Source organism: Anolis carolinensis, chromosome 5, assembly GCF_035594765.1.
Source record: "Anolis carolinensis isolate JA03-04 chromosome 5, rAnoCar3.1.pri, whole genome shotgun sequence".
Classification (NCBI taxonomy): Eukaryota; Metazoa; Chordata; class Lepidosauria; order Squamata; family Dactyloidae; genus Anolis; species Anolis carolinensis.
In genome coordinates this window covers 27,292,577-27,319,360 of record NC_085845.1, presented here as the reverse complement: position 1 = coordinate 27,319,360, position 26,784 = coordinate 27,292,577, and the positions used below count along the sequence as shown (strand labels likewise).

At 38.3% G+C, this 26,784-nt stretch overlaps 2 protein-coding genes across 12 annotated transcripts in view; both read right to left on the bottom strand.

Moving 5' to 3' along the window:
* Positions 1-13,900, bottom strand: part of npnt (nephronectin) — a 70,175-nt gene extending 56,275 nt beyond the window's left edge. For 2 of the 10 annotated variants that reach the window (XM_062982947.1, XM_008119191.3), the window contains exons 1-2: positions 13,505-13,898; positions 1,383-1,483 (exon numbers count right to left, since the gene is read on the bottom strand). In XM_062982947.1, coding sequence (XP_062839017.1) covers positions 1,383-1,483; positions 13,505-13,575 — 172 coding nt within the window. In that variant the 5' untranslated portion in view covers positions 13,576-13,898. Of the gene's footprint in view, positions 1-1,382; positions 1,484-10,936; positions 11,080-13,504 lie in introns of those variants that run through there. The other 8 variants (XM_062982949.1, XM_062982948.1, XM_062982945.1 and 5 more) reach the window with 7 other exon arrangements.
* A 4,815-nt stretch (positions 13,901-18,715) lies between these two features.
* gstcd (glutathione S-transferase C-terminal domain containing) overlaps positions 18,716-26,784 on the bottom strand; it is a 52,083-nt gene continuing 44,014 nt past the window's right edge. For both annotated transcript variants that reach the window (XM_008119196.3, XM_003226391.4), the window contains 3 exons: positions 24,849-24,879; positions 22,016-22,085; positions 18,716-18,949 (listed from right to left, as the gene is read on the bottom strand). In XM_008119196.3, coding sequence (XP_008117403.2) covers positions 18,813-18,949; positions 22,016-22,085; positions 24,849-24,879 — 238 coding nt within the window. In that variant the 3' untranslated portion in view covers positions 18,716-18,812. The remainder of the gene's footprint in view (positions 18,950-22,015; positions 22,086-24,848; positions 24,880-26,784) is intronic.

The following is a 26,784-nucleotide window of genomic DNA, read 5'->3' as shown; positions in this document are numbered from 1 at the left end:
TCAATATCAAGGTTTGCTTTTGGGATTTGTTTATTGTGCTTATTGATGTGAGTAAACATCTATTTTGATTTCAATCAGATACCAAGTACCAGTTAGCAGAACCAACAAATACTGTTTTGGTATAAAGAAAGTGCAAACTGTGACAAGAAATGCACACATGTGTCATGTTAGTAAGATAAAGGTTTCCCCTGATGTTGAGTCCAGTCATGTCTGACTCTGGGGTTGGTGCTCATCTCCATTTCTAAGCCGAAGAGCCGGCGTTGTCCGTAGACACCTCCAAGGTCATGTGGCTGGCATGACTGCATGGAACGCCGTTACCTTCCCGCCAGAGCGGTACCTATTGATCTACTCACATTTGCATGTTTTCGAACTGCTAGGGTGGCAAAAGCTGGAGCTAACTGTGGGCGCTCACTCTGCTCCCCGGATTTGAACCTGGGACCTTTCGGTCTACAAGTTCAGCAGCTCAGAGCTTTAACATACTGTTGTAACTTTGAAAACAGATTAGTGTTTGAAGAATGTACTTTACAGAGAATGATCTGATATCTGATTATCTATAGTATGCCCACTTTTTAAAATTGTTTTTTGTTTCTGGGGAATGTTGGGATGTGCTTTCTATTGTGGGAATCTGTACTCTCATAAATGTTCTAAGATTAGATTCACAACCATTACAGAATATTCAAATAGTCAAACAAAACTGTATGACTTTTTCATGAACCATAACTGACTCATTTTGCTAGAGTCCCAACTCAACTGAAAGTCACCACAGCTGTCTTCCCAACACTTATCAAGCTTCCAGCCTAATGCTACATTATGATATAGATAGGAAAATAAGAAAGTGAGAGGTGTTATTATTAAATGAACTACTAAAAGACACTGTCAGGTTAAGCAGAGGAACATAATTTGAACCTGTTTTCTTTCTAAACCTTTCTCTTAACATCAGTAAAAATATTTCCGAATAGGTTTTGATTAATTTTGAATGAGGATCATACATTTTATTAAGGAGCAAAAAAACTTTCCTCTCTCTATTTTGCTTCCAATTAGTAAACGGCCATCATGTTTTAATGTAAGTTTTTAGAATTGGATGAGAAAAACAATTACATTATCTATATCAAAATGGAATCGACCGTTTTAAAAACAGAACAAAAGAAACAATTTGTGTTCATTTTTCATTTCTATTCCAAAAACACTCTCAACATGAAAATTTGGAATTTAAAAATGGCTAGTATTCTTAAGCTGCCAGTGTCCCTCCAGGTAAATGCAAAGCCCCAATGGAAGGAATGAGCCCTGCATCAGGTGAGTGCCTGTGATTATATGAAAGTATTATTAGAGAAGTACAAGCCACATTTGAAGTAGCTTGAAGCCCCAGCGGTTGTGGTACTCACGTTGGCACTGGCCCCATGAATGGCGAACCCAGCCCCAGCAGCAATCGACTCTGCCTCCAAATCGGCACAATCCAGTCGTGGAAAGAATTTGCCTCGGCCACCTACACCACCATCAAAAAAGAAATTTGAAACAGTAAAAACCATGTCATAGATGTACGCCCGCCCTGCTGTGATTATTCTGCATACTGAATGATATGGCTGTCCAATTGTTTTATCAGAAATAATAATGAAAAATATTTTAATCAATAAGAAATTCCTTCAATAGATCAACTTTAACAATTAACTAGTCTGTACATATTTTGATTGTAAGAGTAAACATATGAAAAAATACAATATATTAAGAGACCTTATCACACATCTTGTTCAGGTGAAAGGGATCTTACTAGACCGGAAAGAATATTTCTACAAAGTTTGCATATGTTCTATTAATTTTATATTCTGATTGTTATAAAAATCTAAAGTATGACAAGTCATATTGAGGAGGGGGCAAACTTCTTTTCAGCTGCCCTGGAGACCAGACCTTGGAGCAGTAGATTCAAATTGTAAGGAAAAAAAAATGATTCCACCTAAACATTAGCAAGAACTTCCTGAGGGTAAGAGCTATTCAGCTGTGGAAATTATATGCACTCTAGTATGTACCAATGAACACAAATAGTAATCCTACTGAAGAAGGCATTGTTACGGTTCTCACCTGTAATTTTTAATTTCAATAAATATGGCATTCCACAATCTGTTTACACTGGCACATCAACCACATGTGGTAATAGATGCCTAGCATATCAACATTTATTCCGCATTTCCCACTGATTTGGTTATTGATATACCCAAGTTACTTGGTACACCTGCCAGCGGTGTATATTTTTCAGTATTCTTTTGTTCTCGTAGAGGTGAGTTTGAGTAGTATTTGGTCTATTAAGCTTGTCAGATCCCCTTTGACAGAGTTTGTCACCTTTATTTTCATTACAGTAAACTATGACTTTGACAAGTGTACAAACCCCCCCCCCCCCAACAACCTCACATACGTACTGTATATGAATTACCCTATTGAAAGTTTTCAGAAATTTAATCACAAATCTACATGCCAGCTAAGATGTTTGTCAGAAGCCATTCTACATAATCCTCTGCTAAGCTGAATTATGTGACGAAAGAGAGGGGGTTTTTTTGGTGATGGGGTCCAAAAAGGGAGATTCTTCCTGATACAATGATGAACTTCAAAATTTTAGTGTATAGTGAAGACAAAGACACTAGCTCTGTAAAAGGGGCAAAGGCGGAGAAATAGGGACCTCAAACGTTTGGACTGAACAAACATTATCTTAGATAGTAATGCATAACAAAACAGTAACAAAACAGAACACTGGTCAACACACATTTTGGTGCCTCAAATGTTAGCCCTGTTTCTGGGTATATTTGACCTGCTAATTCCAAAAATGGCTACAGTATTCTCCTATCAGCTCTAGTCTTTGAGATACAGAACATATGTCATCTACCAGTTGTCATCTGATCACTCAATAGAAAATCATGATCACCATATCTAACAAACTAGAGCTGATGTAGTCTATTCAATGCAACTTTCTGCATCAGAACCACAGAATAACCCCAGATACAGGCCTAAAAACCAAAACACCAATAAAGTTGTGATTTATAAATGTGTAATTTATCTGAGATACGAATCTACACATGCTAAATACCAATGGCTAAATAAATTGAGAAAAGTGGGGTAAAAGACTGACCTTCAGTTTAAGACTCTACTCTCTCCTATACTCTGCATGACCTGGTCCTAATTTGCATCAGTTTTTCATCACATTTTGACACATTATAACTGTAGCAATTATACACACATTCCTGCTCATCTTCATTTTCACATTTCACTTATCTAGGTTCATGTTTAAACTTGAGTTGCAGTCTTCTCTCAGTAGTTTCACTGACTCTTTGCTCAAGTTATCCACTTATGGCTTATTCGTTTTACAAGACAGGATTTATATATTAAATAGGATTTTAAAACAATAAGCCCTCCAGCAGAATCACATGATGGTGAGGTAATGCACATTATTAGGAAAATAACCCAGAAGGCGGGCAGTCATTACTATGATTGTCCCAATAATTAATGCAAATACAGGAATTCTTTTGTATATACATAATATGTGCAGCATTTGCCAAAACATCAGGAAGAGCAGACATAAATCAGATGGTCACTGAAATGCACATTAGAAAGGGTATCCAGACACATGGATTGCATTACCTCCAACTAGACGTTGTTGTTTATTTGTTCAGTCACTTCCGACTCTTCGCAACCTCATAGAACAGCCCACGCCAGAACTCCCTGTGGCCGTCGCCACCCCCAGCTCTGTTGAGGTCAAGCCAATCTCTTCAAGGATAACATCCATCCATCTTGCCCTTGGTCGGCCCCTCTTCCTTTTTCCTTCCTTTTTCCCCAGCATCGTTATCTTCTCCAAGCTTTCCTGTCTTCTCATTATGTGGCCAAAGAACTTCATCTTTGCCTCTAATATCCTTCCCTTCCAGTGAGCAACCGGGCATTATTTCCTGGAATATGGATTGGTTGGATCTTCTTGTGATCCAAGGCACTCTCAAAATTTTTCTCCAGCATCACAGTTCAAATGTGTCTATTTGGATGCATATACAGTAGAGTCTCACTTATCCAACACTCACTTATCCAACGTTCTGGATTATCCAACGCATTTTTGTAGTCAATGTTTACAATACATCGTGATATTTTGGTGCTAAATTCATAAATACAGTAATTACTACATAGCATTACTGCATATTGAACTACTTTTTCTGTCAAATTTGTTGTATAACATGTCGGTGCTTAATTTGTAAAATTTGTAAAATCATAACCTAATTTGATGTTTAATAGGCTTTTCCTTAATCCCCCCTTATTATCCAACATATTCACTTATCCAACGTTTATGTTGAATAAGTGAGACTCTACTGTATTATTCATATTTGCATGCATCCAGCAAAATTACAGTAGTCACTATTTTTACTCGTTAGCTAAAGCAAGACCATATTGGTTGGGAGCTTGTGGGAACCATAGTTTAATTTCATGAAATAACTTGCCCAATTCTGGCAATTGCCTAAAATGGATCCTCATATTTGCCTAACACAGTCGGGGATGGTTTGAGGTTTGTCTGTGATGTTGAGGCCTTCATTTTACAAGTCAAGGAGTGATAGGTCCAGTCAGCAATTTTATCACACATTTTTCCACACATCTCCAAATGATATGTGGCAAAATTATTCCCACATCTTGAAAGAATAATGCAGACAGCCAAGCAATTCTGGATAGAGAATAGAATGACTGTGTCCTAACCACTGGAGGAATCCTCCTTGCTGACAACTCTGCTTTTCCTGTCATCTGCAAGCAGACCATAAATGCATTCTTAAAATTGCATCAAGCTTTTTGTTCATTTTACTACTGTTTCCCAGTGTAAAATTTTATCTGATGCTGTTTCTCCTCTCATTTATTCTGTTCTTGGATTATATGACTATTGTTTATTTTTAAAACAACTTTAGGCAAAGTTTAAACAAACTATTTTTACTCACCTCATCATGCCTTGCTCTAAAAGGCAGGGTGAGCATTAAAAATAAATGAGTAAATAAAGACTAGGAGTTACTTGCCAGATTGAGAGTTGCATTACTTTGAGAATTTTAGAAATCCTTGCCTCCCACAAAAGCACCCCCCCACACACACACACACTATATAGTTTGAGCTAAATATGCTCCCCTATGCCTCCCTAGAGGGTGTCTCCTTGCCTTTTCTGAGGCCTCTGTGTGTGTATGTATGTATGTATTTCCCATCTTTACTCCATGCTCAGTCTCATGGTTGCTTGCAGAGTTTGAGATACTTAGAGCTAAAAAAAAGCACACCATACAAAAGTTATATAAACTATCTATCAAGAAGCCTACTGAAGCTAAAAATTGTGTCACCTGCCTACAGGAGAATAGCAAAGAGGGTAGCAATCTACTGTAACTTCTCTAGGAGAAGAGGTGTTAAGTCTGAGAACAGCCAACAAGAAGATCTTTCCTGTGTTTTCACCAGATGTGCATGTGATGGCATTGGACCAGATAGAAGGGCCTTCCTTGAAGATTTCAAAACATGGATAGGCTCATTGAAATATAATAAACCTTTAAATAACTTAGACCCAAGTCTTGAATTGTGCTCAGAAACAGACCAGTAGCCACCAAATCTGTTGTTAGAAGGGAGCTACACCTTTTTGGACTAGCTGAACTTTCCAACACTCTTCAAAAGCAGCTCCACAAAGAATATGTTATTGTAATCAGAACAGATGTAACTATGGTATGAGGTCACTAAGGACAGCTCCAGCATCTCTACACATACAGTTAGTACACAACTATGCAAATGCACCCTTATGCAGGTTCAAGATTACAGTTTCAGGACTCACTCTAGATCTACACATCTGTATCTTCAGGGGAAGGGTAACTCTACCTAGCATAAACTGAATCTCGATTCCCTCATTTGCCTTTCAAACGTATCTCTAGTTCCTCTGGATTTATTTGTCTCTGTTTCAGTCCATTGCCAATTTATAGGTATGAACCAAGAAAGCTTCCCTTTTATTGAGAAGGCACTGGACCTAAAAGTCTGGTCAACCTCATTCAATAGTTTCATGTAGACACTGAGTAAAATGGGAGACAAAACTGAACCCTGAAGTTCTAAAAGGTCAAAGAGCCAAACAGGAGTCCCTTCTAGCTTCCTTTTAGGTTTTCCTCTCCAGAATGAATGAAGCCACTATAAAACTGCTTTCAAGTCACATCCCTGCAAGGTAGCCAATAAAGATACTATGGGTTGCTGGGACTAAAAAGCAGAACCAATAGGGACATATTATCCCTGTCCAGTTCTCTACATAGGTCATTCACCAAGATGACCAAAGCTATCTCTGGCCTATAGGCAGGACTGAAATCAGACTGAAATGGATCTAGATGATCCTCCTCATCCAGCAACCCCTGGAGCTGAGTGGCCACCACATGCTCCAATGGTTTGCCCAAAACAGAAATGTTGCAAACTGGCTGCAAGTTGTTCAAGACAGTGGGATGTAAAGAGGATTTTTCAGCAATGGTCTTATAACTGACTCTTGTAGACTTGATGAAACTCTGCCTTGCTTTGCAAAGCATTGACGACCACTCAACCTGTCCCCCTTTTGATTTTTAATTATTCAAAAAGAGCAGGAATCTAACACACATGTACTAGCTCCATCTCTAAAAATCCTGTCCATAACCTTAACTGTACAAATTGAGATGCAGCCATTATCACTGAACAAGAATTGACCAGTTATGTCCACTGGATCTGTATTAAGTAGAACAGGGGTCCTCAAACTTTTTAAGCCAAGGGCCGGTCCACAATCCTTCAGACTGTTGAGGGGCCGGATTATCATTTGAAAAAAAATACAAACAAATTCTGATGCACACTGCACATGTCTTCTTTGTAGTGCAAAAAATAAAATAAAAATAATTTTAACCAACATACATTTATCAAGATTTCAATGGGAAGTGTGCTTCTGCTTCTGGCCAATGAGATAGTCAAGTTAATTAGGGTTGTTGTTGTTGTTGTTGTTGTTGTTGTTGTGTGCCTTCAAGTCATTTCAGACTTTGGGTGAGACTAAGTCTAAAATGTATTTATTTATTATTTATTTATTTATTTACTGCATTTATTTACTACATTTGTATCACACCCTTCTCACCCAAAAGGGGACTCAGAGTGGCTTACAAATTATATGTACGTACAATATATTATATTATTAGCATAGCACAATATTAGCATTATATATTACTTTATTGAACTATACCACTATACTATAATATTATTAGTAATATTATATGTAATATAGAATATATAATTAATATTATTATATGGTATTATTATTAGTGTTATATTGTATTACATTATAATATTATTATCAATATTATATGTATATACAATATATTATATTATAAAACTGAGGGCGGGGGCCAGGTAAATGACCTCGGAGGGCCGCATCCGGCCCCCGGGCCTTAGTTTGGGGACCCCTGAAGTAGAACATCCAAGTTAAGTATATCTGAGTGATTTTATCTGCAAAGTGTCAGGCAGGTTGTCAGAGTGCTGTTGAATGCTCTGGATTTTCTTCGCATGAGTGAGTGTGTAAAAGAATGTTGACAATTCTGCTGGTCAGCTCTTTGAAGGCAAACAGCTGCTTACATCAGTGGTTCTCAACCTGGAGTCCCCAGATGTTTTTGGCCTTCAACTCCCAGAAATCCTAACAGCTGGTAAACTGGCTGAGATTTCTGGGAGTTGTAGTTCAAAAGCATCTGGGGACCCCAGGTTGAGAACCACTGCTTTACATGGGAGATGCTTTTATAGAGGGCCCAGAAGCTTCATATAGGTTCCGAAAATAAGAGCCCAGAAGAGTTCTAAGGGATTCTGGGAGCTATAGTCCAAAAAAAGTTATTTTCCCAAGTCCGGAGTAAGCTGTCAGGACATGTTAACAATAATTCTGTAATAACTTTTCTGGGTGCATTGTTTCTAGTACTTGCTGGCCTGATGCTAGTGATCTCTCATAAAGCTCTAAAATGCTTGAGATCAGGGCATACTAATCACCTGCAGCCATATGAATATGTCCAGGCTGTAAGATTAGTTACACTTTGATAACTTTTGGTATCATCTGGGACTTGGACAAGTAGCAGGGTCTTTTCTGTGATGGCTCAATCACATGCTTTCACCTACCCACACTCTACAAATATATCTTCCATAGGAACCTGCCAAGTTATTGTATGGTGTGTTTCTGCTAGAAATTACCACAAAGTCGCACTGAAGGACCTAGCAAATTCCTCCAAGGCAGAAGTCATACTTTTAAACCAATGGTTCCCAACCTGTGTCTGTGAACCACTAGTTGTCCCCAAGAACTAAAATATGGTCCACAGCCCAACGAGAGCGACCAGTCTTGTGAAACCCTCTGATCAGGACCATAGCCAAAAAAAAATTGTGTGTGGGGGGGAGGGGGTTGAAACTTTTTTTTAGTGAATCAGGAAGAGTAGTTCCATAACAGAAAATTTAGAAATTAGGCTCCATCGATAAACTTCAGTGGATACTCAAGACAGATAAACTTCAGTGGACACTCATGGGGATTTAGTTAATCAATTAAAATTCATGAGTAAACCATGAATTTTTCAGGTTTTTAAAAAACCTGAAAAATTCAGAGGGGGTTGAACCCCTAACCCCCCCCCCCCCCCACACACACACACACCCAGCTACAGCCCTGCTTATAGTACTGAGGCAATGGGGATATCGGGAGGGGAGACACTGACTACCCATGAAAGACACAACAACAAGCCTCCTGACTGCTGCTTCTCCTCCTTCTCCCTCTCCCTGAGAAGAGCTGTTCCATGTGGTACCTGGAAGCAGGGGCGCATTGGTGTCTTCGTTTTTAGGATTGTTCCTGGGGTTATTTGGGATGCTGATTCAGAAAATTGCATTGGATAGGCCACATCAGCTCTAGATTATTAAATATGCTTTTCTGTGGGCGAGCAGATGGCAACTACTGGATGCATATGTTCTGTATCAGAAACTAGAGCTGATCTGGTCTATCAAACGCATTTTTGCGAATCAGCACCCCAAATAACCTAACCGAATCTAAAGTTGACCAAAAACCGATTTGTAACCCTTTTAGTATTAATGTTGGAGAGCAGTCCCTGGTCAAAGTGGTCCCTGGTCAAAAAAAAGTTGGGAACCACTGTTTTAAACAGAGTCCACAATTATCCATGGTTTCCTGTTTTCACTGTAATGTATTCCTTGTGGATACAGGGGTCATGCTGCATAGTCTCCTCCCTAACTGCTTTTAAATGCATGGATACACATTTTTCTTTTTAAAAAGAAAAGAAAAGAAAAGAAGTATTCTATTATTTCCATTAATTGTCTTTTATATGTTGTTGTTTTAAATGTTTACCCCATAAAACGCTTTGGGGAGGTTGTATAAAAATATTCAAAAATGCATAAATCAGTGTCACAGACATATAGTCACCAAACTGGCTTTCACATGTTTGGTACTGCTGTTGCGAATCCAGTTTTTAGTTATCATGAAAACAGCATTAGCTCATTACACTGAGTTATGCCAATTCGCATGCGAGGAGAGTCTGCTACTCTTCACCATCTCCAGGTGTCTTTATATGTTGCTTAAGAAACAGGCACCAAATCAGCCTGCAGACTTTTGTCATTTCCATTCCATGAATGAAGCAAGACTTCCAGGTGTACGTCCTTTCCATGGCTTGGGGGATAATAGAGAACACTGAACAGATTCCAGCTCTCAGTTTAATTGGCTTGACACCACTATTTTGCACTGCTTTGCAGCTATCATTGCTCACCATCCATTTCAAATGGAAATGGGCTTTACTTGCAGGGTTAAAACAGCTGTGGCCTATATGATAAATCACACACAGATATCATATACCTAAAGAAAGGTTAAGATAATCAGATGCACTCTGTGGGAGTGGAGACTGAGTAATAAAGTTAAAAAGAACTCAGGGTTGCCTAAACCTGTCAAAGCTTGCCTATTGTACCTCTTTGCACAACTCAAGTATGTTCAGATCACAGAATACAAACTAGCTTTAAGTTTTCCTGGTTAATTACTATTTGAGATCTGGATTTTATAGATACATTTCTGGGGGGAAAGGGACTGCAAGGCTTATTATGAGTATTTTTTGGATTGCTATTGATTGTGCAATTTTTAAAAAGGAATGGTGTCTCCCCTTCCAGCAACATGCATACCGAATACTACATATATGCACAGATATATACTCGTATTTACCTATCCATCTCTTTATCTATGCCAGAGTGGTGCTATAATTGATACTGCAATTATTCAGCTGTGACAATCCATGTAATTCTGCAGGAATTCCATACAAAAGCTGACTTACAGACATCACAATAATAATTACATTTTATTCCTAAGCTCTTACTGTCACGCTTCCCTTTCCTGATGTGAACATTGTAATGAAAGATAAATGGGTTCATTCAGTCTGGGCCACCAAAGGAGTACATTCCATGGAATACAGACAGTTTCCACAGAATATGATAATCTGCCCTGCTTTCTGACCCCAAAGACACAAATCACAGCCCTCTGTTTTTTTGGATATCTGCCAGTTAATCCAGAACAACTGCTTCCAATTTATTTTGTGCTCTTAATATTTCTAAAGCAGATTATACTACAACCTGCTAAGCTATAATCATTCACTGAACAAAAGTAGCAACAGCTCTCTTGTATTTGTGCATACTTTCATCAATCCAACATGATGGTTTAAATCAGTAAACAAGTGACAGACTTTCATGTAGAAAGTCATAGATTCTGTCCAGAAAGGGCTAAGAAAGTAGTCTATCCGTTATCAACTAGCTATTGCTTTTCAGGGTAGACCAAGTCACTACTGAGATGGACCTAAAGTGATCCGATTCAATAAAAGACATGGAATTAGGAATTTAATTAGGAGCTACAGTAGCACAATGGGTTAAACCCTTGTGCTGGCTGGACTGCTGACCTAATGGTTGGGTTGCTGACCTGAAGGTTGCTGGTTCAAATCCGCAAGACGTGGTGAGTTCCCGTCTGTCAGCTCTAGCTTGCGTGGACATGAGAGAAGCCTTCCAGCAGGATGGTAACACATCCGGGCATCCCCTGGGCAACATCTCAGTAGGCAACCAAGTCTCTCACACCAGAAGCAGTATGTTCTCAAGTCACTTCTGACACATGAGGATTTAATTGCATGCACATTTACATAACTGCAGGTTCCAGTTATTTTCCAGTAAATATACTTAGAATCCAGGCATAAAACTTCTCAAGTATTGACCTCTGACAACCAGTTCCTATGGATGAACCAAGAGAGAGAGAGAAAGTGGGAGTGATATGGTGGCAAAATGTGTGTCTTCAAGTTGCCTGTCAACTTATGGTGATGCAATGAATTTCATTGGGTTGTCTTAGAAAAGGAACACTTAAAGGAAGTTTTGTTCATTCCGTCCTCCAAAATGTAATCTGTAGCACTTGGTACTGGTTGGTCGTCTCCCATCCAAGTACCAACCAGGGCCGATCCTGCTTAGCTTCCAAGATCAGCAGGATCTGGTACCTTTGGGTATTTAGGCTTGGATAAGACTGACTGTTACAAACCAAGGATTTTCTGATTCAGTTCTCCTCTGTGGTACACACCCTAGTTAGCCTCTTTCAACCTCTGTCATCTCTTCTCCCCATCGGGCATACAGAGATGGCAGAACTAACCTATCTTCCAGGACTGTTATAATCACATACATAAACAGCAATGTATACTTGCAGCATTTCTACAGAGTTGTATTAGCCTGCCGTAGCAAAGACAAGAGACCTGTGTCAACATTAAAGGCTAAAATATTTATTAGAGCTGAGAGATAACATGTGGAAATGGTTTGAGATTTGGACTATGACGACCAGGGTTTTGAATTCCCATTTGGCCATAGAAACACACTAGGTGTCCTTGGGTGAGTTGCACACTCCCAACCCAAGAAAATCCTATGATAGGGTTACCTTGGGGTCACAATATGTTGGAAATGACTTGAGGGCACACAGCAGAAGGGCAGCAACAAATGTATTACGGGCATGCCTCTGAGGAAAGGGGCCCTTGCTCACCAAGACTTAAAAGCCAGGAAAAAAATGAATGTCAGTATTCTTTGTCATTTTCAACAGATACCATGTGCATTTAATACTTGAATGCTACTTTCATTTCATTTCTTTAAAATATTTATACATCACCTCAGGGTGGCTTATTGACATAAAAGCAAAAATAAACATATAAGAGAAAGGCACTTACAAGGCGAGCTTCTTGTGTTGTCGAAGGCTTTCATAGCCAGAATCACTGTGTTGCTGTGAGTTCTCTGGGCTGTATCTTGAATAGCCTTTCAGCTTCAAGATCTGGCTGCTTGCTGCCTAGGGGAATCCTTTGCTGGGAGATGTTAGCTGGCCCTGATTGATTCATGTCTAGAATTCTGCCGTTTTCTGAGTGATGTCCTTTAGTCACTGTCCTGATTTTAGAATTTTTAATGACTGGTAGCCAGATTTTGTTCATTTTCATAAAGAAAATGTACGCAGCAAGCAGCCAGACCTTGAAGCTGAAAGGCTATTCAATGCTAATCAAGGTGGCCAATTGCAACATTCACACTTGCCTAAAGAGACAAAAATTATTTCTCCCATCCTGAACATTCCACAGATATAAACTCCAATTGACTAGTTTACCAACAGACCTCACAACCTCTGAAGATGCCTGCCATAGATGCAGGCGAAACGTCAGGAAAGAATGCTTCTGGAACATGGCCATACAGCCTGGAAAACTCACAGTAACCCTGAGCATCCCTTATCTTGAATTCCAATACTCCAGTACTCCAAAATCCAAATCTGTCCACTTGGGTGGCTGAGATAGCGACACTTTTGGTTTTTAAAGCTTCAGTATACTCAAACTTGTTTCCCTGTGCAAAAATATTTAAAATCTTGTCTAAAATCACTTTCAGGCTGCATGTATATGGCTTTTATGAAGCATAAATGAATTTCGTGTTTAGACTTGAATCCCATCTCCAAGATATCTCATTACGTACATATATGGCAATGCAGGTATTCTAAAATGTGAAGGGGAAAAAATCCAAGAGCTAAAGCATATCTGGTCCCAAATCTTTCAGATAAGGGATACTTAACCTGTAGCAGTGAAATACTGAGCATATATATATAAAGAAATGGGAATCACAGCTGCCACTCTTCTATTCCTAGACTCCAGTTTCTTGGAGTCCTTTCTTTTGCCCTCTGCAACTTTCTTCTCAGACTTACAGGTGCCTCCTTCTGCTCTCTCCACCACAAAGCTTGCTTTCAAGTATGTGCGTAAAATACACAATGCATGTCGAGATTGCAGGGCTCCTGAGCGAGCTGGGTTTTGGTCCTGACTGAATTCTTTTTAGGGGGGGAAAGCCCAACAGCCCTCGGGCAGAGGTTGTCAGGCGCACACGTGAAGCCTTCTCCCAAAGCGCTGGGAGGGTGTTTTGAAAGGTCCCTTGACCTCGCTCTCCTCTTTCCTCCAAACCCTACTTTTCGAGCCAAACAAAACTAACCAAAGCCTTGGCTTACCTTCCGTCAAAGTCCCCTGAAGCTTCCAGGTAAAACCAGGACAGAAGGATGAACCTCCAGGAGAAATCCATGTCGGGAAGGAAAGAAAGAGGGAAGAGGGGGAAAGGAGGAGGAAGAGGAGGAGGGGAAAGAAGAGCCTTGGTGCGCCTCTCAGCCGCAGGTTGAAGGGGAAAGAAAGATGTAAGGAGGGAGGGAGGGAGAGGGCGAAGGATTCCTCCTCCTCCTCCTCCTCCCTTGAGGCACTCCCAGCGCTGTAAACTGAACTGCGAGGGAGGCCCTTTGGGGCTGTTGCTAATCCTGGCTCCCGAGGGAGGGAAGAAAGCGAACAACAGGAGCAGCAGGAGAGAAAGAGAGAACCCTTTCGCTTGGCGTTCCTGCTTTTCTTTTCTGTTTCTGGCGAGGAGGGACCAGCGCCTCGCAGCCGGGAGAGGCGCCCAAGCCCTCCTCGCCTTGCCCTCCGAAGGATTTCGCTCTAGAAGAAAAGGGAAAGGAAGAAAAGGCTGATCGGTCATTCACTTGTTGCTGGTGTAGCATAAAGGCTGGGGACAGTGGCTTTTGGTATCCCAGTATCCCCATGAACACAGGGCCATGAGCGTAAGGTATCGCTCTTGGATGTCTTCAAGTCGTTTCCGACTTATAGTCTTTCTTGATGTTCTTGTTCGGAAGGACTTTGCCATCGCTTGTCTCTAAGGCTGAGAGAGTGGGGCCGACCCCAGTCATCCAGGATGCATTGAACTGCCAGGGCTCCACACTATGAAATTCTGGGAGTTGTGATTTAATCTTTAACCCTGCTGATCCCTCACCAAACTGCGAGGCCCATGATTTCATAGTATTGAGCAATTATCATTTCACTTCACTTTATTTCTTAATTAGTCGCTCTCCGCCACAGTGCTCCCAGCAACTTACAATTTAAAATATCATTCCACAATATAAAACATTCAACATAAAAACATTCAACAGTGACTATTTGGCAAATTAGATCTGATTTACTTAAATGCACAACCAAACAGCCAAGTCTTGAGTGCTATTAATTCTACAGTGTAGATCAGTGGTTCTCAACCTGTGGGTCTCCAGGGGTTTTGGCCTACAACTCCCAGAAATCCCAGCCAGTTTACCAGCCATTAGGATTTCTAGGAGTTGAAGGCCAAAAACATCTGGGGACCCACAGGTGGAGAACCACTGGTGTAGATGAACCCCCAATAAGTTTTCATGGCTAAGCAAGGATTTACAGCAGTGGTTCCCAAACATTTTTTTTTGGCCAGGGACCATTTTGATCAGGGACCACTCTCCAACATTCATACCAAAGAGTTACGAATCAGTTTTTGGTCAATTTTAGATTCGGTTTGGTTATCTGGGTGCTGATTCAGAAAATTGCATTGGATAGTCCACATTAGCTCTAGTTTCTGATACAGAACATTTGCCATCCAGTAGTCGCCATCTGCTTGCCCCCAGAAAACCGTATTTAATTATCTAGAGCTGATGTGGTCTATCCAATGCAATTTTCTGAATCAGCATCAGGAACAGGCTTAAAAATGAAGACACCAAGGCACCCCTGCTTCCAGGAGCCACATGGAATGGCTCCGCTCAAGGAGGGGGGGGGGGGAGAGGAGAAGCAGCAGTCAGGCTTGTTGCACCTTCCATGGGTAGTCAGCCCCTCCCCTCCTGACATCCCTGTTGCCTTGGCACTATAAGAGTTTCACGAGACCAGTTGCTCTCCTTGCAACAGTGTGGTAACAGTGAAGCCGCAGACCATTTTATTTCTTGGGAACCACTGGTGTAGATGAAACCCAATAGGTTTCAATGGCTAAGCAGGAATTTGAACCTTTGTCTCCAGAGTCCTAGAGTGCATGTAGTGTAGAGTTAATGCAGTTTTAACTGCATTACTTTTAACTGTGATGGCTCAATGCTTTGGAATCCTGGATGTTGCAGTTTGGCAATGCACCAGCAGTGACGGCTAAAGATCTTTAAAACTACAACTCCCATGATCCCATAGCACAGAGCTGTGCCAGTTAAAGTGGTGCCAAAGTGCAAACTGCCACCACATTGGCTCTTGGGAGTAAATTGTTGTCAGTCCACAAGGGTAGCCCTTCCAAGATCTGGGAGTAAGATTGGTAAAAGTAGGCCACACCATGGTAGCTGGGGAATTGGGGAGCAGCAGTCTAAAAGTTAAGTCTTACAAGATGAAATATAGATTAAGGGAATAAGGAGACAAGGGCATGGTGGCTGGGGATTTCTAGAGTTGCAGTCCAAATATGCCAGGTATGGTGGCTGGGAGATTTGGTGAGTTCTAGAAGCAATGTGGTGTAGTGTCTGTTCCTGCAAAGATTACTTTTTCAAACTCAGATTGGCATTACAGTATAAATAGAAAAATAAAACAGTGGCTAGACAGTGATGATACGAATTACTCATTTTTTTTTGGTTTTATATTTATACCTCTGAGAGGCTGAAAAATATAGTTACTTAAGAGTACTTGAAACAGGACATCCTAGCTCATCCAAAATATCCTAACTACTCATGCTTGGATACGTCTGTATACATTTCCACATACACCTGCTTGATTCAAAATTGTAGCACATCCCTATGTATACTAATTCAGAAGTTCAGTCCATGGAGTTGTATAGAGACTGTGAGATGAGTTTAAATCGACACATGGTTGCAAGTCCTATCACTGGAGGAACTTCAATAGACTCATATAATCTGACAAAGAAAGAATTCTGTTAAACTGACAAATAATACAGGTATATTTTGGACACTTTGTAATTTCTTCCTGTTACAATCTGTTTATTTATACATGTTATTCTGTCTTTCAGTCCTCTGATGTACATAGAAGTTTACAAGTGTTGTTTGAAATGGAGGTCTCAGGATCTCTATTGATTTGCAAACCACTGGCTGCTGGTTTCTTTCTCTTCCAAGAGTAAAAAAAAATGTAACCCATGAGCAAAAACATTACATTTGTCCTTGGCTTATCCTGTGAAGACATGGCAGTAATGCTTATTAGGTTAGAAGGTAGTCGTAGAAGAGGAAGACCCCTTTATTCGTGTATAGATTTCCTCAAGGAAGCCACAGCTATGAGTTTGCAAAACCTGAGGACTATGGATAACCAGGTGCCTTTAAGCTCTCATATGTAAGATCAATACTAAACAAACTTGACTCAATGGCAACAAACAATACTCCAGAAAAAAAAACAGCTGGTCCCTTCCATCAAATAGTCTGTGACAAACAGTAGTGTGCATAATTGAAAACAAAGTATAATATAGTAAAATCAACACAATATTATCTCTGTCAAACTTGCATAGGAGAGGGCTTTCTTCCTATATATCTGTTGATGTATGATAACAATGAGCAAATGACAAGATATAAAGTTGAAGCCTGTGAAAATATGTAATAAAAATTGCACAAAACAAGATCTCTGTAGAAAAAGACATTAAAGTTTCGCTGACTATTTGCATATTTTATCTACTTACTAAGATTTCTATACCAATTTTCCTGCAAGAAACTACAGTATCACTATTCAAATATTGCAGTATTACCATCAAGACCCACAAAATACAATACAATCAAAGAATAATAAAACAAAGATAAAAGGTGGCAAAAATCCAATACTGTGTTTAGAGGTGGAATATTTTTATTTATCAGTTGCTAATAAAGAAAACAAAATGCTTTTATTTTGAACTTCTAGAAACGTGTAGTGAAAGAAACAGATCATACGTTGCCAATCGTAAGGTGTGATGAGAACTGAAGTTCAGTATCTGGAAGTATACTCATTGCTAGTTCCTGATCTGATGGAAAATTCATAATGAAATAGAAGTGTGTCCCTTACTCTGAAAGGCATTCACACTATTACCACCTCAGTAACTAATAATTCTGTGAATATGTAAGTCTGATGAAATCATGGGCCCTCAGTACATTTTAGGAAAAGATCTAACCCCACATAGACATTCTAATTTGGCCTTTATCAAATTAATCTGATATATTTGTTTAATCAGTATTCATAACATGTATTTATGTCACTAAACAATGTTGGAATGGAAGTAAAACGTTAAAAATAAAACAGTAGAAGTAGCTTGACCTTGCTTGTGAAGAAAAAAGAACAAATACAGTACTTTGAAAACCACTTACCAGTTCGGAAATATATTCATGGAATTCTTTGTTAATGCACGCTAAACTATAATCCTAGTTGGAACACTACAATCAGAAGGAGGGGAGGATAAATAACTAGCCTATAAGCACACAGTTGAGCAGATGAAATTACAAGCTGTGTGGGTTGGGAGACCACATAACAATTTAGAGACAAGTGCAAGTTGTTGATGTACTGCCATGAACAAATGTAGAGAATGTCAAAGGGAGAGAGAATCTGAAATCATAGGCTATATTAATTATACCAAACTTGGTCAGAATACATTGATCTAGGGCAGAGGTTCTCAAACTTTTACAGCCGCAGAGTCCTTTTTGAAGCAAAAGTTTCTCATGGAGCCCCAAGAAATATATATATATATATATATATATATATATATATATATATATATATATATATATAATATGTAATGTATGTATCAGGAATGGGCAAACCTTTCGACCAATATAAACTTAACAGTATTTCAGTGGAAGACCCCAGGGGCCATCCAGTCATTCTGGTTTGAATGCGATTTTCCTGCTTCTTGGCATGGGGTTGGACTGGATGGCATGGGGTTGGACTGGATGGCCCACAAGATCTCTTCCAAGTGGTAACAAGTAATTTTGTATTCTGTGATAAAATTTTCAGAAAAATATATTTTTTTTAAAAAAAGAACTATGCTTTTTAGAGAGTACAAAGCTTCACAATAAACTAGAGTAGATTTTGAAAAAGAGGCTCAGCTGTTTCTATTCTGCAGCTAGATACCCTTGTTGGTATCGTCAAACTGTGTGAGCACAAAATCATTTTGCAAAGCGTGTTTTTCTACTGGAAAGTCATTCTCATAGAAAAGACAATAATCTTTTCAGCAATAAAGCTTTAAGGTCTTCTATTTTTTTTATTTTTTAAAAAAAACACTATTGTTTTCTATTACTATACAGGAAGATGAGCATTTTGAGTTATTTCTGCTCTGAGAACCAGCTGTCATTTAATCACACATTTCAAGCAGGATTTAGGAAGCTCTGCAAGGCAGTCCCACTGCCAAGCCCTTTCCCTTCGACTTCCTTTTTATGGAGACAATAGATTCAAGATGCGCAGTGTCTGCTTCCAGGCAAAGTTTAATATCTCAAATAGTACAACACTTTGAACACATGGCTTGATTACTGGTTCCAATTGATAAAAAAAAAACCCTTTGAACTAGATCGGGACACCCACTATCAAGTTGTTCTTTGGGGAACATGTCTCTGGTTCCATGGAAATCACTTGGACAGAGTAGTTGTTTCTTTCTGCATTCCAGGCCCGGTCCAGATCCACTAGTCCCATACAATGTTTACCTAAAACATTAGAAAAAATACAAGTTAAGTACGCTCTTCCCAACATATTCTATATGAAAATCAATGCTATCGTATTGACCATACTGCTAATCGTACCAGTAATACTGGCCAGTAGACAACTGTGACATTCCTCCTGCTGCTTCAGATTCCTGCACTGTCTAAATCTTGATTTGGAAACTAGGGAATTTTCTGGAGCTAGTTTTCTGATGGCATTGAGAACTGAAGGAGGAAATTCCATTGTGGTGCTGCTGCAATGTCAACTGAATGTTTAATTTAACCTAAATAACAATCCAAACCAGCTTTTGCTTATACAGGCACTCTCCGGGTTACAAACATCCAACTTACATACAACTCCTGATTATACATGGGTGAGACAACAGGAAACGAGAAGAACTCTAGAAAGAGAAATTCACTCCTATAAAAGTTATCATAGAAAAAGGTGACTAGACCGTAACTTTATCACCAATCTGATAAACAGGGGCACACACCCCCCAAAAAAGTTACAGAAATGTTAACCCTTCCCTATACTATTCAAAACTAAAAAAAAAAAACAGGCTGGAGTTACACTTAAAATGTGTACCTGTTGTGACTTATATACAAATTCATCTTAAGAATAAATCTTATTCATAACCCGGGGACTGCCTGTCGTTCATTAATATAACTTTTTCTTCTAATCTGGTAATTTCTAATGCACTGGAAATATCTCCTTATGTTGAGAATAGAAAGAATTGTTGGCAAAACAGAGCTTAAAAGATTAAGGGATAAGACAGATATGTTCATCACATGATAAGGGCAACACAAAAGTGTTTTGGTGGAGTCACAATGACAGAAGACAAGCAGAATTTTAGTATTTCGGTAATAGCCATTCTAGTTGGGGATGGACGGACTGTAAGCAGGACAGAATAGCTAAAAAGCAACTATTTCCTTTATAATGTTTTTAAAAGTTTGCTGTATACTACTCTGAAAACACTTCACAAATTGCATATAAATGTATCAATACTATTAATTGTTCATGTCTAGTGTGCAGTCTACTGTAGGAGAAATCACTATTAGGTTATAACCAGGCATTAAAAGCCCTGTATGCTCCACAAATATGTGATCAAAAAAAGATATAATTCCTAATCTGATCAGGAATTATCACTGGCATAAATACTTTAAAAACATATGGGAGTCTGTTCATTTGAACAAATAATTTCTAAGTGACCTTCTCTGTACCCAATAATTTATACTTTATGTATCTAGTTTTGCCAAAGCTTTCTGTAACATTACATTTAAATGCAGGATTTTGAAGAAAACATGGTCAAAACATGGCATTGTTGTGATACATCAACTTTCTTAAACTAACTCTGTAATAAAATTGAAAATTCTGTTTTACATTTCTTAAAACTATGTTTTTTTAAAAAGAGGGTGTATATAAAATCATGTTACGTATGACAGATAGCATGGTACTTAATTATATTGTTACCTAATTCAAACATCCAAGACTGACAAGAAATAAGCAAAAAAGAAAAAAACAATGTGAAAGAAAAAGTTGTACTCCTTTCTTTAAAATGTTGCTTGGAAATAATGACACATTTTCTTTAAAGTAAAAAAGGGTATATGAGGAACCTTTTAACATAAGCAGCAGTATTACCAGGTAAATAAATAAATAAACTTTATTTCTACCCCACCATCATCTCCCAGAGGAACTTGGGGCGGCTCACAAAAAAAAAAATCAACAACCAACATAAACATCACAACTACACAATGCCCCCTGGTTAAAATCAGTAAAATACAGTGATAGGTGCAGGTAAAAACAGCAGCAGGTAGGCCTCAGCATGATTACAGCCACAGAATACCTTTTGAAGCACATCACTATTGGGAGTCTCCCTTAAAGAGAACATGTGGTTTGTTCTAATCTGATGTGAACTTTATCTCAGTTATCTGAAGACAAAACTTAATCCACACCAACCACACACCCATTAGCAAGTTTAAAAGGTGAAGAAAGATGACTGAAATGGAAAAAAAAACTTCATGGATAGAATAATCCTAATGTCAAGTATATCCTTACAAGAAACAATGAAAAGAATAAAAATGCCACAGGTTTACAAATATCTGCTTTATCTAATTTATCCTTGAAGGGAAAAGGCACTATAAAGCGTTGCAGCATTCATTTAACCCGAAATGCTGAGTTGACACTTATTCATTTCTACTCATCCATCCCACCCTTCATGAAGTGATACGCTTCCTTTCCATATCACCAAAATGCCAAAGAAGTGCCTACTCCCATGTAATGGAATAACAACTTGAACTTGCAGCTGTGACCCTGACAGTACATGTTCCTTTTCAGATACAGGGTTTGCCTTAAAGTCATGCAATTTCATTAGGAGGGAGAAAAAGGAAACTTATCTGAAGTTATCAGCATTTCCTAATATACTCTTATTCATAGAAACAATATTTTAATATTACAAATCTTAATTTTAAGAGATCACTTACACTGTCTCTCTGATGCATTACAAGTAGACTATAGGCAAACATTTACAGGCATCAAGGCCTGCTTTGTCTTCTTTCTATTTATCCCAATTATTGTTAGGTGCCTTCAAGTTGTTTGTAACCATCCTCATGAAAGTTAGGCAACACTTCTGCCAGGAAAATATTCACAAAAGCCTTTGAGCTGTTTTTATGTTTATTTTATTTCAACTTATTTCCATCCTGCATTTTAATTACATGTAGGTTTCAAAATCTCAGGCTAGCAGAAGTTTTGTGTCAGGCTTTCCAGTCTGCCCACAATTGGCAGCTACAATGCAGCTTTCAATGACATCAAAAAGAGGATTAGTACATCTCCAAAATTCTGTCATCCTTTTTATTGGCAAAAAGAAAGACAAATATACCACAGCACAACACATTCAGTCCCTGATTTGAACTGAGCATCAACAAAAAACTATTTCATTGTTATTCATAAGGATTCCTGACACTGTGTTCTAAGGAACCAGCATGTTAATTCCTTTTTGATAAACATATCAGAACTAACCATTTATAGTATGCAAAGCATACCATACACAACAGCTGCTCTATAGAATAGCATACCTATTTGCCTGCGTTCAGGAGGAAGCTGGACAGCTGTCTGATCAGCAAATCTGCAGAGAACCATGTGCTCCTAGAATGGGAAACAAAAACAAAACACAAATAGTCACAGGCATGTTCCTTCACATTCCCAAATAATTGTTTTATTAGCCATTATATATATGATGTACCAAATACTGACTGCACTGGCTGGGATTCATCTAGATAGCCTGCAGTGTTCCTTCCAGCTCTGGAGTTCTATGACTGGAGAGGCCTATTTTGCTACAAAAAGACCTTGATTGCTTTTTTAGCATAGCATTATTTTTTGAAGATCATTTGACCTAATGTGGGTTATTATCTATTATAAAGTATTTTTATGCATTTTGCTTCTTGCTCAATGCCTTGCAACATTATTGTTCCAATTTATGTTTCACAAATCTGTAATATTTGATAGGCTGAGATTTTGTAGTAACACCCAGTTAGGTACTAAAAGTCCACTTTACAACCCCTGCCAAGAAGCAGGAAAATAACACTCAAAGCAGCCCTGACAGATGGCCATTCAGCCTCTGCTTAAAAGCCTCCAAAGAAGGAGCCACCACCACATTCTGGGGCAGAGGAGTTCCACTGCCGAACAGCTCACATCAAGAAAGTGAAACCTCCAGATTAGGGGATGGATGTAATCCACAAGAAGTCCTTATTTGTCATACCAGTTAGGTTTTCCATGGGTAGAAAAGGTTCCAAGAAAAGAAAGGAAAAGAAAAAAGAAGAAAATGAAAGCTGTGGTAGTGTTATCGGTGACAACTGCACTAGTTAGGACAGCTGCAATTTCAAGCACCGATTCACTACAATCAGAACAATTTTAGAACTATACATCTTGGCAGTGCTGCTTGTAATATTAGAGGGAGATAAGCATGTGAGAACATAAAACATTTTATATGGAATTTTGGCAATATCATTTGCAAAGAATAAATCTTTCTGAGTGATTAAAAACAGTGATATGCCTAATTCTGTATGTTTTCTAAAAGGTATAGTAGTCTTTCATGGCTTCAAGCTATATAATAAGTGGACATGAGGCTCTGGAGTAAAGAGAACTGAATAAATTAAATGAATTACGGAGAGGAGAGAGTAGGGGTGTCTGCTTTCTACAGCTAGATGGTATCCAGATGTTTGGGATTACAATTACCACCACAGTTATCATTGACAAAGTTGCTTGTGGTGGTGGTAAATATAGTCAAAATATCTGGAGGAAAGATGTTGCTAATACCTAAACTGTCTAATATACCAATACGTTTTCCTGTTTTAAAACTCCTTTTAAAAATTAATAAAGAGTATTTGTAAACAATGAGAAAGGTTTATGTCCCTTACAGACTAAATGTCAATTAGGTCTTTAAAACAGCTAGCTTTTGGAAAACTACAGAGAGTCAGCATGGAATAGTGGTCTGAATGCTGCACTATGACTTTGAAGTTTAGAGTTCGAATTCCCATTCAACCATGGAAAGCCACTGAGGAAGGCAAAAGCAACCCTCCTCTATACAAGAAACCCCACAATAGGTTTACCTTATGGTTGCCATTAGTCACAACAAAGATATAAATGTTCAGAGAATTCAAAAGAGTCATGAGCTAAATAACACAGATGTAATTCAGAGAGCCTCCTTATGGCCATGCACATTCACTGGAGTTTTTATTTATCAACAAACTTTGTGTATTGGGTAACTCAAAGCTGTCAGTACTCCAAACCAGCAATAAGAGTTGCAACAAACAGATCTAAATGATCAACAACGACCTGGCTCTTCATTGTGGCCTGATATGTTTGCCATTTTGTAATAATAACTGTGATTTATAATGCAAACCTTTACAACAACACTTCTGGTTTTACTTGATATAATGATCTGGGATCTCTCAGTAAAAGAAAACACAACATTTAGAGGAACTATGGAAACAGTGACACTGTGTCTAGCCACCATATTCCAAATTTGGCATCATGTCAGTAATCAAAACTATATTAATCCAATATGATAAGATAGATATAATATGATATAGAACCAAAGATATACAGATATGTGCATGCAACTGAAACACAATCTGACAAAGATAAAATGCTATAAATGAATTGGGATGTTTTCTTCCTGCAAGTTTGCATTTTTGATTTAAAAAACCCCCACAAGGCCGATTTATCAAAACAAAATGCTTTTAGAACTTGTTGGTTTAAAAAATATTTTTGTAATCTGCAGTTTAAATTGCTGTATTAATTATTCTCCGTGAAGAATGAAGTTTAAAAAAAAATTGAAGTGGGAAAATAAAACAATGTTTCCAATATATCCGGCAAAAAGCAATTCTTTACATATTCTCAAAAGGTAGAAAAGCACATTCATATATGTTCAAATCAGTGGTTGCCATTTTCCCTTTTGGTGCATGTTCTAATGTACAGGTATAGTCTCCAACATATAAAGAGCCAAAGGGATTTCTTCTACTAAATATGTATGGAGTAACCTTTTTGGTGGGGAAATTGTGCCCAGAATCAACTACGGTGAATTATTATGAACAATTTAAATTCTTTATTTCTATAAAATTTTCCTACACCTGCTTAAGTTCAAAGAAATCCATATTCAGTATTGTAAATTGTAGCATAGTGATTCCTATATTAATACTTTAACCCCTGAGTCTTTTATTATTAACCCTATGGTTTTATGTGTTAAATTCTTATAGATCCTTAAGGATTTTTGAATTTAAAAACATGGAATAGAAATGTAATTATGATTTTGAACTCAATTAACACAAAACAAACTAATGATTCCATTCAAACCCCAGAAAAAGGCACCGATATAAATACTAAACTGCAACTACATCTTTTGCATACCTTATAGGACAATACTTCCTTGAACTGATGACTGAAATAAAAGAAGATAAGAAATAATGTAAAGCACAATGGATTCTTTAACACTTCAATTTAAACAAATACAAAAATATGCAAGTTGACTAGGATTCAGAAGAGAAAGTTTGTATTTTTTTGCAGAAAATGCTTTGGGTGACATTTAGTATCAACGATATCTAATACAGGGGAACACTGAAACACTGGTGTTGGGAAAAAAACATACAGCCTTTTAAGAGGGGGATGAACTGAACTGATGGTGGATTAATTGCTCGGTCTGTTTTGGACAAGGTTGCACTCTCATCTAAGAATCAAGTTTGCAGCTTGGGTCTGCTCATGAATATAGTATAAAGAGATTTCTTCCTATTCTATATACAAAATTGTCCTCTAGCCAAACGCAAAAATCTGAAGTTCAGTAATTCCAAACTGGAAGGGCTATTTTAAAGGCTATAAACACAACTGGATTGTATAGAAAAGATATAATTAAATACAACTATCTCAACATTTTCTGAAGCATGGCTTCACTATCATTTGTATTCTGTAGCCTTTTCATAGATATATTATGGCTGCAATTCTAAACTTTTACTAGGAAGCAAGCAACATTAATTTTAGTGGGACTTACTGCTGAGAAGTATTCATAGAAATACACTACAGAAATCTGTGACAATTTTGGTCAGAAACTTTACTGGAAAAAGCTAACGTCTGCAATTGTAGAAAATATACATTTGTTTGAATAATAAATAAGAATGGATTATTTTTAAAATACAAAGCAAGCCTAGAAATAAAACAGAAATGGAAATAAATATTGTTTTCATTCATGTTCATGCTTTATTAGAGAGCTCAAAATGTTACTCTTGAAAGTGAACTTGTTACTCCGCTCATTATTCTGACCACCAGAAGGTTATCACTCATTATGTATTACTCATTATTAACATGTTGAGATGGATTATTCGTCCATGTTGCCATCAGTGTTAGAATTGTGTAGCTGAAAGATACAGGAAAATGATCACCATGTCCCCCCATCTCTGATCTTAATAACTGTGAATGAACTCCTAGCCTGGCCTCCCCATCAAATGCTTTGGGTGGGCATGTAAAAGTATTCACCCACTCAGTCCCTCTTCCTTCGTCATTTTCCTTTGCCCTTAACAACTGATCTAAATCTCATGCCTGCACTAGCCTCAGGCACACAGACAAACACACAACCACACAATAAAGGAGCAGCCAGCCTGGTGACACAGTCTCCCTCTCTGAATTCACACTGCCTCTTTTTCTTTCTGGGAGCAACAGCAGCAACTTATTTCATTTGATTAGAATAGCAGAAAGCAGAAAAGGCAACCTAAGGTTTTAAAAGTTTTTTTAAAAAAAGAATGAATTCCCAGTTAACTTGAGTATTTAATACTTTCAGAGTGCTACCTTTTTCCCTTCTTCCTCTCTCTCTACCCCAGTTGTTCTATCTGCTTCCCCTTTATAATTGCTAAGAAAGGTATTTGAAGACTACTCTGGTGATTTCTGGAACAGCCGGAGATGCATCTTAAAAGCCAAAGCTGTGAGAAGGACCTGTGCCCTTCCGTGATATCAATGGAAACTAACTTCCCTAAGCCAACACAAGAACTAACAGAGGTTGTAATTCAGCAACATCTGGAAATCCACAAGTTCTCCACCTCTGCTGCTAACCATATTTTTAGTAATGAAGATGAACACTGGAGGGAGTATTAATCACACAGTCACCTTACAAAGCAACAGCACAACTAAGCTCTTTATTTAACTTTAGAATGGCTCATCCTGGGATATAGTCTGATAGGACATTATGCTGCCTGCCTCCAGCATTTAAACATCAGTTGTTCAAAGTTATTGCCTGACTTTACTTTCTAGTTCCTGATCTTTTCTTTCTTGTTCTGTTCATTTTTGAAACAAACACAGTTAT